At 35.2% G+C, this 12816-nt stretch overlaps 2 protein-coding genes across 2 annotated transcripts; one reads left to right on the forward strand and one right to left on the reverse strand.

Annotated features, from left to right (window-relative positions):
* Positions 1–2834: 2834 nt before the first annotated feature.
* Positions 2835–7908, reverse strand: LOC118202609 (uncharacterized). Its single transcript, XM_085824506.1, has 14 exons — positions 7108–7908; positions 5332–5394; positions 5134–5211; positions 4875–4961; positions 4700–4759; positions 4507–4584; positions 4247–4333; positions 4072–4131; positions 3879–3956; positions 3620–3706; positions 3445–3504; positions 3252–3329; positions 2999–3082; positions 2835–2883 (listed from the first exon to the last, which is right to left on the reverse strand). Exons 1-14 carry the CDS (start codon positions 7785–7787, stop codon positions 2835–2837), a joined length of 1629 nt encoding a protein of 542 aa, XP_085680632.1. The 5' UTR covers positions 7788–7908.
* Positions 7909–8000: 92 nt separating this feature from the next.
* LOC146995301 (uncharacterized) lies at positions 8001–10381 on the forward strand. The gene has a single exon (XM_085823208.1). The coding sequence runs from the start codon at positions 8599–8601 to the stop codon at positions 9784–9786; it is 1188 nt and encodes a 395-aa protein (XP_085679334.1). The 5' UTR covers positions 8001–8598; the 3' UTR covers positions 9787–10381.
* The last annotated feature ends 2435 nt before the right edge of the window (positions 10382–12816 follow it).

A 12816-nucleotide genomic window follows, 5' to 3' on the forward strand; every position in this document is an offset into this window, starting at 1 on the left:
TCGATTGACAAAAGAGCATACTTCACAAAGAATTCCTTCACATGCAGAAAGGCATCATTTCTTTTGTGATTGTTTTCATGTCTTCACAGAACCAAGACATCTTCCATTATAGCAACACTATGCTGTAGCACCCAGACAGGATAGTAGTTAATGACGCTGCCTATCATACCAAAAGGTTCGAGTTCAAATCCCAAAGAAGGCATGGATGTTGTAATGTAAGTGTGTAATGGTTGTTTAGCAAGGAGCACTAAAAGCAGAAGGTGAGGCAAAATCCTTGAGAGGTTGGTGGTAGGAGACTTTCTGACCACATTCAGAGCATTCTTCTTCAAAATTCCATTTTGGTGGAAGCTTAGTACTTAGCAAGGCCCAGCAATACCTAAAGTACCCACTTAGATATACAGGTGCTGGTTTTCCTTCAATCTGTCAGGTACTAAAACAAGCTTATTTTTGTTGCCCATCAGTTATTATGAAGGGACAAACAAACATAAGCTTGATTTAGGTAATTCTGATTATAGATGCTAAACTATACTTTATGAACATAAACTCTTTAGAACAAAACAATTTCAATAAATATCTATTTGATTTGAATGCATTCAAACATCATATATACTAATATTTTCAGATTTTTTACCATACAATGTTTACAAGAGAAGGATTCGGGAGACAATTACAAATTATTATTATTTTACAAATCTCTGAAAGCTTTTTATCAGTTTCAAAATTATTTGAATGACACTATTTTGAATTTACTTAAAAAGTCATATTTTCATCCTTTGACTGAGATGCTCGCATGTATGTATTCTGACTCAACACAAATTCAAACATTAAAATAAAAATAACATCAGAAACATATATTATACAATTTAATTCAATCTGATACATTATTACTAGAAGTAAATTAAAGAGTATAAAATTTTAAAATACATATGCAAAATCTGATGTGCACATCACATTACTTATTAAATTATACAAAAACTGCAGATTTTGAAATTTAAAACACTGCTCAGTCTTTGTCACATGGGAGTCAAACTTTTCATAATTTCATTTTTTATAATGAGTATAAAAATGTCCCAGATATTTTTGCAGACATAAGGAAGCTGGAGATCGCATTAAAATAGATTTCGTTATTTGTCAAAAATAATTTTTTAAAAAAAGTTTTACATCGCCAAAACACAACTATTTTCATCATTTAAAGCATTTCAATGATAATTGGGAGTATAGACTAGGGCCAATGATTGTGAAAATTAAGGCTAGGTAAAGGTGTGTGTGGGTATATTTGGTTCTGGCAATTACAATAAAAAGAGAGATGCACAACTATAGCAGTCCCATATACAACAAACATTCTACGGCTAATCTTTTTTAGTTATGTGAGATAAATACATATGTATGTACAGACATCATTGAAAAATTCCTTTTGGAAAAGAAGTCATTTATTCTGTGCGTATATACAGATGTTATGCAAAATTATGCATGACTGTTTGCCAGGAAATGCTCCAACGGTTGAATGTTGATCTGAACCTTCTGGAGAAAAAGGTGACTGGTGATGAGACCTGGGTCTACGAGTACGATCCTGAGTCGAAGTATCAAAGCTCAAAATAACACACTGCTTCCTCTTCGAAGCCCAAGAAAGCTCGCATGAGCAAGTCGCGTGTGAAGTGCATGCTGATTGCTTTTTTAATTGTGAAGGAGTGATTCACAAGGGTTTGTTGCTTGTGGACAGACTGTCACAGGTGACTTTTATGTTGGAGTGCTCCGCCGCTTGAGGGATCGAGTCCGCCCGGCGTCTGGATTCTGCACCATGACAATGCACCCGCCGACGTTTGAGTCAAGTTCAATGTGATAACACTGACGCAGCCACCCTACAGTCCCGACTTGGCTCCAAGTGACTTTTTCCTCTTTTCCCGAATCAAGACAGTCCTAAAAGGAAAGCGATTCGACCCCATCCAACAGGCTTCGACGAGAGCCCTTGACAGCATGACACTCGAGGCCTTCCAGAAGGGCTACGAACAGTGGAAGGCACGCTGTGTTGATGCTGAAGTATTATATTTTGAAGAATTTTAGTCCGCTGTATTTAAATGTCCAATAAATTTCTATTTCAAGGTAAGTCTTTAAACTTTTGATTCACACCCTGTATAATGATTGCATTACATTAAGATATATATATATTTCTTACTTTGACCTAAGTGGGTCATCAGCAGAAAACTGAATATTGAACTGAGCTGCCCAATATTCAGCTGGGATCAATCCATTAAAATGGATTCCCATATGCCAGCTCTAACAACATTTTTCAGTCCCTTTTTCTGAAAATGTGTTTGGTTACTTGATAAAAGCTCTAATTTATTGTCCTTGGAAAGTTAGAAACAATATCTCACCTAAACTGACAACACTGTTCTATATTTTGAGTGAAACGTTTTCGACCTACGTGAATCCAACCATTAGGATCTGGAGGAGCAGATTTCCTGAAAGGTGGAGGAAACATATCTTGTTTACCATTGCACAAAAAGAAATTTACCAATTCTTTAATAATTCATGAAATCTCAAAATTACTAAAAAGAAATAACTGTTATGAAAAATGGATGCCGCATAGGGTACAAATGATTACGATTCACCACTAATGAATTATCATTTACCTCAAGAAAGAAGACAATTCAAAATTTTCCTTTAGGTTCTTTTGAGTAACAGCTACAGATGAACATTGGTGAAATTCTCTGTTAAAAAAATTAATTTCTATGAAATGAAGAATAATAATTTAATGAAATGTACACGACTTGCAAAAATATAAATAGTAATGTTTGATTAAGCATACAAGAATTTATGATTTACCTTGGATCCTTTTAATAGTTCAAAGATGCTACATGCTTTGGTGAAACCAGGCAAGGCTTCCTATGGGAGATAGAAGCATTATGCTTATGAGTAATTTCATATCCACATCCTAAGAAATTAATCTTGATAAAAGCTCTAATTTATTGTCCTTGGAAAGTTAGAAACAATATCTCACCTCAACTGACAACACTGTTCTACATTTTGTGTGAAACGTTTTCGGCCATGAATCCAACCATTAGGATCTGGATGAGCAGATTTCCTGAAAGGTGAAGGAAACATCTTGTTTACCGTTGCACAAAAAGAAATTTAACAATTCTTTAATAATTCATGAAATCTCAAAATTACTAAAAAGGAATAACTGTTATGAAAAATGGATGCCGCATAGGGTACAAATGATTACGATTCACCACTAATGAATTATCATTTACCTCAAGAAAGAAGACAATTCAGAATTTTCCTTTAGGTTCTTTTGAGTAACAGCTACAGATGAACATTGGTGAAATTCTCTGTTCAAAAAATTAATTTATATGAAATGAAGAATAATAATTTAATGAAATGCACACAACTTGCAAAAATATAAATAATAATGTTTGATTAAGCATACAAGAATTTATGATTTACCTTGGATACGTTTTACAGTTCAAAGATGCTACATTCTTTGGTGAAACCAGGCAAGGCTTCCTATGGGAGATAGAAGCATTATGTTTATGAGTAATTTCATATCCACATCCTAAGAAATTAATCTTGATAAAAGCTCTAATTTATTGTCCTTGGAAAGTTAGAAACAATATCTCACCTCAACTGACAACACTGTTCTATATTTTGAGTGAAACATTTTCGCCCTACATGAATCCAACCATTAGGATCTGGATGAGCAGATTTCCTGAAAGGTGGAGGAAACATATCTTGTTTACCGTTGCACAAAAAGAAATTTACCAATTCTTTAATAATTCATGAAATCTCAAAATTACTAAAAAAGGAATAACTGTTATGAAAAACGGATGCCGCATAGGGTACAAATGATTACGATTCACCACTAATGAATTATCATTTACCTCAAGAAAGAAGACAATTCAGAATTTTCCTTTAGGTTCTTTTGAGTAACAGCTACAGATGAACATTGGTGAAATTCTCTGTTCAAAAAATTAATTTATATGAAATGAAGAATAATAATTTAATGAAATGAACATGACTTGCAAAAATATAAATAATAATGTTTGATTAAGCATACAAGAATTTATGATTTACCTTGGATACGTTTTACAGTTCAAAGATGCTACATTCTTTGGTGAAAACAGGCAAGGCTTCCTATGGGAGATAGAAGCATTATGTTTATGAGTAATTTCATATCCACATCCTAAGAAATTAATCTTGATAAAAGCTCTAATTTATTGTCCTTGGAAAGTTAGAAACAATATCTCACCTCAACTGACAACACTGTTCTATATTTTGAGTGAAACGTTTTCGCCCTACATGAATCCAACCATTAGGATCTGGAGGAGCAGATTTCCTGAAAGGTGGAGGAAACATATCTTGTTTACCGTTGCACAAAAAGAAATTTACCAATTCTTTAATAATTCATGAAATCTCAAAATTACTAAAAAGGAATAACTGTTATGAAAAACGGATGCCGCATAGGGTACAAATGATTACGATTCTCACCACTAATGAATTATCATTTACCTCAAGAAAGAAGACAATTCAGAATTTTCCTTTAGGTTCTTTTGAGTAACAGCAGCAAATGAACACTGTTGAAATTCTCTGTTCAAAAAATTAATTTATATGAAATGAAGAATAATAATTTAATGAAATGTACACGACTTGCAAAAATATAAATAATAATGTTTGATTAAGCATACAAGAATTTATGATTTACCTTGGATACATTTTACAGTTCAAAGATGCTACATTCTTTGGTGAAACCAGGCAAGGCTTCCTATGGGAGATAGAAGCATTATGTTTATGAGTAATTTCATATCCACATCCTAAGAAATTAATCTTGATAAAAGCTCTAATTTATTGTCCTTGGAAAGTTAGAAACAATATCTCACCTCAACTGACAACACTGTTCTATATTTTGAGTGAAACATTTTCGCCCTACATGAATCCAACCATTAGGATCTGGATGAGCAGATTTCCTGAAAGGTGGAGGAAACATATCTTGTTTACCGTTGCACAAAAAGAAATTTACCAATTCTTTAATAATTCATGAAATCTCAAAATTACTAAAAAAGGAATAACTGTTATGAAAAATGGATGCCGCATAGGGTACAAATGATTACGATTCACCACTAATGAATTATCATTTACCTCAAGAAAGAAGACAATTCAGAATTTTCCTTTAGGTTCTTTTGAGTAACAGCAGCAGATGAACACTGTTGAAATTCTCTGTTTAAAAAATTAATTTATATGCAATGAAGTATAATAAATATCAATTTAGAGCAAAGAGTTCATGAACAAAAATTTATAGATTCTGTAGTACTTCATGCATTTGCATAAAAAAGCTACCTTGTTTGAAGTTGCTGTTCAGTTTCTGAAGGAGCTTTCACATTCAACTGTGATGGCAGTTTCCTGTGGAATAAAATAATTATGATTACACTTTTCTGCATTATTTTGTAAAAAAACAATTTTAGAGCATCAAAGCTAAAGTCAAGCTGTAAAATGCACTGCAAACTATCCTGTATGCTGTTTTTTCCCTTTATTCTGTAGCTTATATATGTTACTGTTTAAATACTATTTTTCCATAAGCAATTTATTAAATAGAACAGCCACACAGTTTCTGAGGTAAGTTTGACAGCTATGCAAAAATTAAGGCCATGGGGGGATGCGTTTTCTCCCCTCAGCAGTGATGATTCATTAGAAGATGCTCTCCTCTGCAGTGACTTTAGGCAATATTTTCAGCAATCAGAAGATTAACTGCCTAGTAGGCTGTATTATTTTCTTAACAAATATTAAATGAGCAGCTGGTAAGTTATAACATATATATATAAACACTAACAATAATGCATATATTTAATAAACTCAGCCATTTATGACGTTCAGATTTTCAGAAACCAGAAGAAATACATACTAATCACTAGCAAAAATGCCATTTATTAAATTAAGACTGGCAAAGGACTGATTCTTTTGTACCAAAATATCCTACATGTACATATAAAAATTCTCTGTACTTCATCATTCACTTTCAAATTTGCCGTTATCTTAATAGATGAGTCATTTGCAGCATGTTAGAATCATAGGACAAGGACTGATTTCAAAGTGATGCACTTTAAAAAGATTTATTATAAACACACACAAATATTTATCTGATTGTAATTCTTTGTGCATGAAAGTGATCTGTAGTCACAAGGTTAATGTCTTTTAAACAGCTACAGTTTGAAACAAATTGATGTTTATCACCTGTGTAATCCCAACAGAACATATAAGACAAATAAAATTTACTTGCCTAATTTTTTATTGTGAATGGAAAAATTACTTATTTTCCAAGAAAATATCTCAAGCTTGCCACAGAAATAAAGAATTTATTTCAGAGTTTGGCAAAGTGAAATTTAAAAGTGTGTTTATTATCAAGTAGATTACATGCAAATGTGATTTCTTGCATTGTAGCCTTCAAATAACATGGGAATGGATAGCAAGTTAAACTTTTTTTGCGTGAAACAGAACTTTGCACTGAGTATCTCTAACCATATTTCTACAAACAGAAATAATTTTGCAGTTGAATATGGATTTTTTTTTCTAGTGTTTGAACTTGCATGAGAATAGTTGTGTCATCAACAAAGAAAATTTGAATTTTACAGTATTGGGAAGAATAATAAGCACATATATAATAAAATAAGGAACTCAGTCTTGGGCCTCTTGTTCTGTAATCTGCCTCTGCACTGAAATGATCCATGACAGATAAAAATTCCTCATTAAAGAAGCCACTACATAAGCCTTTGAGAACATTAGAAATTTGAATGTTATTGACTGGGTGATTACGTTCTCCAGCTGTCGCAACTAAATGCAATAGCTGCTTTATCAAGGAAGCATTAAGTTTTTTCAAGAAAACAATATACAATTTGTATTCTTAGGCACTGAATTTTACTTGTCAAATTTCATTACTTTAAAAAGAAAAATGAATAAATATTTTGATAGTTCAACAGTTGCTTAGTATGATTCAGAAATTCATAGCTTGGCTGACAAACAGATTGCTTAAATATTTAATGCCTTGCTGTAAAAATATTTCTTTGTGTTTGAATTTCGAAGAAGGAAAGAAATTATATATATATATATATATATACATACCTCGACAGAGCTGATTCAGCAACAACTTCAGAATACAGAGGAGAGGCTGAAGATGTTAAAATATCGCTGCCGCCATCACAGAGAGGAGGAAAATCCAATGAACTTCGAAGCTCTATTTTACTGGTACTTTTGGAACTCTCAGTTAAAAGTTGCGTCAAAACTTGAACAAACAGTGTAGCTAACTGCCGTGTTCCTGCTGCATTCAAATGCAGCCCATCCAGAGCCATGCATCCACTCCAGTCACGAGATGACATGCAGAAGGTTACATTATCCAGCTCTTCACAGAGATCAATCATTTTTTCATCAAACTGAGAACTCTTGTTGTTGACAGAGCGCAGTCGAGGTCGCAATTCGTCTCTCTCATTATAAGTTAAATACTTCGAATCCACTCTGGGCAAAATTCCTGATATGACTACCCGCGCATACGGATTCACTCTACTCACTTCCCGAATTAAACTTTTATATTTTAAGACACTGTCATCCACAGTAGAATCCATATTATTGGTCCCTACATGAAAAAGGATACAATCGTATTCATTAAAGGATGAAATTTTTTTGGTCAACCTTTCTATTGTTATGCCCGGAAACGCGAGAGCATGCAGTTTATTATCATACAGCTGAGACGGTAAATATTGGTACATATATTTAATCATGGAATCACCGGTTATCAGAACCTTCATAGTCGATTACAAGTTATAAAAACTTCAAAATTACAAGCCCGTTACAACACACCGAACGACCTAATATTAACAATACTACTACGAACAACGACAGATTGAACAAAAGCTTGGCTACTTTTGAACAATGCACTTGGCTCTAAAATTTATTCTGGTAACCTTACATTGCATCAGCGATTTCGAAAGGCATCATGGGAAAAAGTACACATTTTTCGGTAAACTTCCGGTATTAGGGACTCAGTTATCTGTAAAATTCGTTTTCTGAAAGCATATTTATTTATCGGTACGGAAAATGTAGGTGTTGGTTTGGCAACAGCTGCTTACTAGAAAGTAAAAATACGCTTCCGGTGGCAACCAAGCTATACTTTATAGTTCCGAGTTATGAAAACTCTAAATAGTGGCGTGATTTTTTTCTCGGTGAAAGAAATTCGAAACATATATATGTCTTAAAGCTTTCGCTCTTCAAAGTAAAGACTTATAGAAACATTTCCTTGGAATTTAATATATTTCATTAAAATATTTTGATTACGTGTATATAAATTGGGTTGCTTTTCTTAATAAGATAACAGCTTAATTCTGGTTTCAGTCTTTTTGAATAAACAGCTGCACGGTAAGCATTTACAGCAGAAGGAATTTATGTTGTAAATTTCTGTATTTTGGTTCGTACATGTTATCTTTTGGTCTGTTTGTGATAAAGAATATTTCTAAAATGACACCCCAGACGGATGCTTTACAGAATATAAATTTCACATGCATTATATGTCCTAAAGCAATTTCTTTATTGTACAGACGAAGAACTGACGAATAAATTGGTATGTTGCTCCATGCAAAAGAAGATACTTTTGTCTGCGAGCTATGTGACAAATCATTTGTGAAAAAGACTCAGTTACAGAATCATATGCAAACACATTCGGCGGATAAACGTCATGTGTGCGAAGTATGTCATAAATCATTCCGATTAAGATATAATTTACTGAGGCATATGTGTATTCATACAGGAGAAAAACCTTATGTGTGTGATGTATGTCATAAGTCATTTATCCAGAAATATGGTTTACAGATTCACATGCACATGCATACGGGGATAAGACCTCATGTATGCAACATATGTAGCAAGTCTTTTACAGGAAAGAAAGATTTACAGATACATATGTATATGCACACTGGAGAAAAGCCACTTGTTTGCAAAATGTGTAATAAGTCTTTTGCTGTGAAGAGTCGTTTACAGATGCATATGCACACTCATGCAGTTAAGAAACCTCACGTATGTGATGTCTGTAACAAATCATTTGCACAAAAACATAACTTACAGAGACATAGTCTTACACACACCGGTGAGAAACCTTATATATGTGTTATATGTAATGAATCATGCATGCAAAAGAGCAGTTTGCAGGTACATATGATGCGTGTTCACACGGGAGAAAAGCCTGTAGTATGTGAAGTGTGCAACAAGTCTTTTGTACAAAAACGAAATTTAGGTATACACATGCGTATTCACAAACCTCTTGTATGTGATATATGCTACAAATTATTTGGTCAAAAACATGATTTACAGATGCACATGTACACTCACACGGGAAAGAAACCTTATGTATGTGATTTATGCAAAAAAACATTTTCACAGAAACCGCATTTGCAGACACACATGCTTATTCACACTGGAGAGAAACCTTACATGTGTGATGTATGTAACAAAGCATTTGCACATAAAAATAATTTACAGATCCATAAACGTATCCACACAGGAGAGAAGCCTCATGTCTGTGACATATGCAACAAATCGTTCTCGCAGAAGCAAAATTTACGAGCTCATTTGCGTATCCACACGGGGGAAAAACCTTATGTGTGTGATATTTGTGGTAAATCCTTTGTACTAAAGAGGCAATTGCAGATGCATATGCAAAGCCATACGAGAGAGAAACCTCATGTGTGTGGTATATGTAAAAAAGCATTTACAAGAATTCAAGATCTACGCAAGCATACATGTATCAATACATAAAGAGTACTGTATATGTATAACATAAATAACAGCTAGAGATGGGGCAAATCCCATCTTGTATGTGAATTCTAAATGGCTTGTATGAGAAAACTAATTAAAAAAAGAATCATAACACTAAAAGATTATAATTTAAAGCAAAAATTGAAATTTTCATGTGATAAAAAAGAAATTTAAGGGCTGAAAAAATTAGTAGATAAATAATTCAAGCATATAAAACTCTTTATAGTAATTAAAACTTTTAAATCCCAGAGTTCATTTTTTCGATGATAATCTGATAAAAAGTGACTGGGTAATAAATAAATAGTTCATAGTTTTTACATTTTTTGAGAATCTTAAGTTGTGTAGAGGGTAGTGTATTATTTCAATAGAAATAAACATTAAACATAAAGCAATAAGTTCTCTCCAGAAATTTTAAAATGTGGCACTCAGGTTGTCGTGATGCGATATTGATTATTCAAATTTGCTGAAACTGCAGTAGCTGTATTCTCTTTTATGAATGCTTTTATTTGGATGTCAATAAAACTGATATCTCCAAATTCTTTAAAACTATAACAGTTTTATAGGGTAGGATTAAACTAGCAAAATTTCACAAGGATTCAGTTCTTTTCATTTTTTCGAGATCCATTGATTCACATATCTTACCACTAGTAACAACTAGCAAGATACTGACGAATAAAATACAGATTTATATCACATTCTTGGTAGCTATGTAGTATATTGCAGGAAAGTGCTTAAATATTTTTTTCAAAAGGTGTGTATATGTTTGAAAATAATATCTACCTGAAGCATTTTCTACTGGCTTGTATGTATATTACATGTCAGCAAAATATAAAAGCATCTGCTCTACCACTGATCATTAGGTATCCAAGTTAAGTTGAATCAGTGTTCAATAAACAAATCCCCTCTGCCACTGCTATAATAGCAGTAGAATGGGTTTTATTATTGAACCTATGATATGCCTGTTGATGTTACGAAATCCTTTATAATTGCATATGTGTTTATTCATGCACTAGCATCAACCCTCCAGACACCCAAGCCATATATATGCATCCAAGAGTATTTTTATTGACACTTCTAAATAATTGTGTTTACTTTCATCTTAAAATATGTTCAAACAAATATGAGTTTATTTGATTATGGTAGGGCTATCTGCCAAAGGGAAGGGATGCCTTCATGGAGGACTTCCTAAGGGAAACTGGCTCATATACATGTTGAACATGGGGAAATCACGAAAGCACCTTTGTAACCAGCCCTTTTGCCTGGAATCGAACCCAGGTGGTGGAACTACCTGTGTTCAGCAGTTTTACCTCCCTCAGGGGGCTCACTTTTGTGAGTACGGGTGTGGCAATCCCGAGGTACCCTAGCCCTTCAGGGGATCATCTTCTTGGTGAGACGGGTGTCACGATCCTGCAGCCCCAGTGATCTATCCTCTTTTCCGTCTCCTCTCCTCTTGGCTGGATCTTTTTCCCTTCCCTTCTCCCTTGTGGTTTCTCTCTACGGAGTTTGGGGCTCGTCACGAGAGGCTGGAACAGACCTTGTTTCTAGTTTTCAAGTGGGGAGAAAACTGCCCACGTGTTTGCCGTGCGTGGAGACCCGTGTCGCTGGAAAGGAGGGTCCTGGTAGTTGAGGGGCGAGGTACTGTCCCCAACACACTGCTTTGGCCTCTGCTTCAGCTAAACGGGAGGCACCTTAGTCGTCCTCACGGGTGTCAATCGGCTGGTCACTAGTCCTTGTGTCAGTGGCTTGGGGTCAAGCTCTCGGGAGTACCTGCTTTCGGGAAAGCCGACTGTGGGGCTTCAGTTTGCGTATAGGTCCGGCTAGCCCTAACACAGGAATCTGTGTTCCCTTGTTGGGCTCCGTGGTGGGCGGGGCCGTCGGACCCGAATCTTTATTCTTTCACTATGGCTTCTCATATTTACTTAATAAAAGATTTCGAGGTAACTCCAGTCACTCAAGTCAATCCTGTCACTCAAGTCACTCAAATCACTCCTGTCACTCAACCTAGTTCTGAAACTTCTACTCCTAAACCAGTCACTCAACCTAGTTCTGAAACATCTACTGTTAAACCAGTCATTCAACCTATTTCTGAAACGTCTACTGCTAAACCACTCACTCAACCTCTCACTCAACCTACTTCTGAAAAGTCTACTGCAAAAAAATTACGTACAGATACAAATGAAAAAAATCATAACAATATTCCCCGTTTCCTAGTCATCTCTAGTCCTTCTGGCGAAATGCATAAGATGTCTCCTTTTGTAATAAACAAATACATCCAGTCCTGTATTGGTGAGCCGAGAAATATAAAGCGTCTCCGCTCCGGAGACCTGCTTATTGATACAACCTCAGCCACCCAGTCTGCTTCTTTACTTCAGATAACTAAACTTGGGCAAGCGAATGTGACTGTAACACCACATAAGTCACTCAACTATTGTCGGGGTGTAATCTCAGAATTCGACCTTCTGTATGTTTCTGAAGAAGAGATCGCTTCTGAGCTCTCCGAACAAAATGTCTGCGGTGTAAGGCGGATCAAGATGCGTAAAGAAGGTAAGTTGATAGACACGAAACACGTGATCCTTACCTTCAACACGCCTGATCTGCCTAAGAATATTAAGGCCGGATATCTAAATATTCCTGTAAGACCTTATATTCCAAACCCTATGCGATGTTTCCAATGCCAGCGTTTCGGCCATTCTAAGACGTCTTGTCGTGGCAGCCTTACATGCGCCCGATGCTCACAGATTGGCCACGATTCTGAAAATTGTACGGCTGCGCCTCTTTGTATAAATTGCAAGGGTGAGCACCCAGCATTTTCACGCCTCTGCCCAAAATGGAAATTGGAAAAAGAAGTGCAGACTGCAAAGTTTACGAGGAACATCTCATATGCCGAAGCCAGAAGATTAGTCCAGAGCACACAGCTTCGACCAAATACATCATACGCCAGTGCTGTAAAATCATCTCGTACAGTCGCCACCCAAACATCAATAGGCACACAGACCCTAGCAAATAAAACCCATCCGTCTACATCCAACA

This window comes from Stegodyphus dumicola, chromosome 9 (assembly GCF_044657685.1).
Source record: "Stegodyphus dumicola isolate Sdum_Otavi_A_Nest chromosome 9, ASM4465768v1".
NCBI lineage: Eukaryota > Metazoa > Arthropoda > Arachnida > Araneae > Eresidae > Stegodyphus > Stegodyphus dumicola.

Excerpts from the sequence above, each read along its gene's own strand:
- LOC118202609 (XM_085824506.1), bottom strand. The coding sequence starts at position 7,787 with ATGAAGGTTCTGATAACCGGTGATTCCATGATTAAATATATGTACCAA. Across the intron at positions 4,585-4,699 it reads AACTGTAAAATGTATCCAAG|AGAATTTCAACAGTGTTCAT; the intron begins GTAAATCATAAA and ends TTTTTTGAACAG. Across the intron at positions 4,132-4,246 it reads GAACAGTGTTGTCAGTTGAG|GAAGCCTTGCCTGTTTTCAC; the intron begins GTGAGATATTGT and ends TATCTCCCATAG.
- LOC146995301 (XM_085823208.1), top strand. The coding sequence starts at position 8,599 with ATGTTGCTCCATGCAAAAGAAGATACTTTTGTCTGCGAGCTATGTGAC.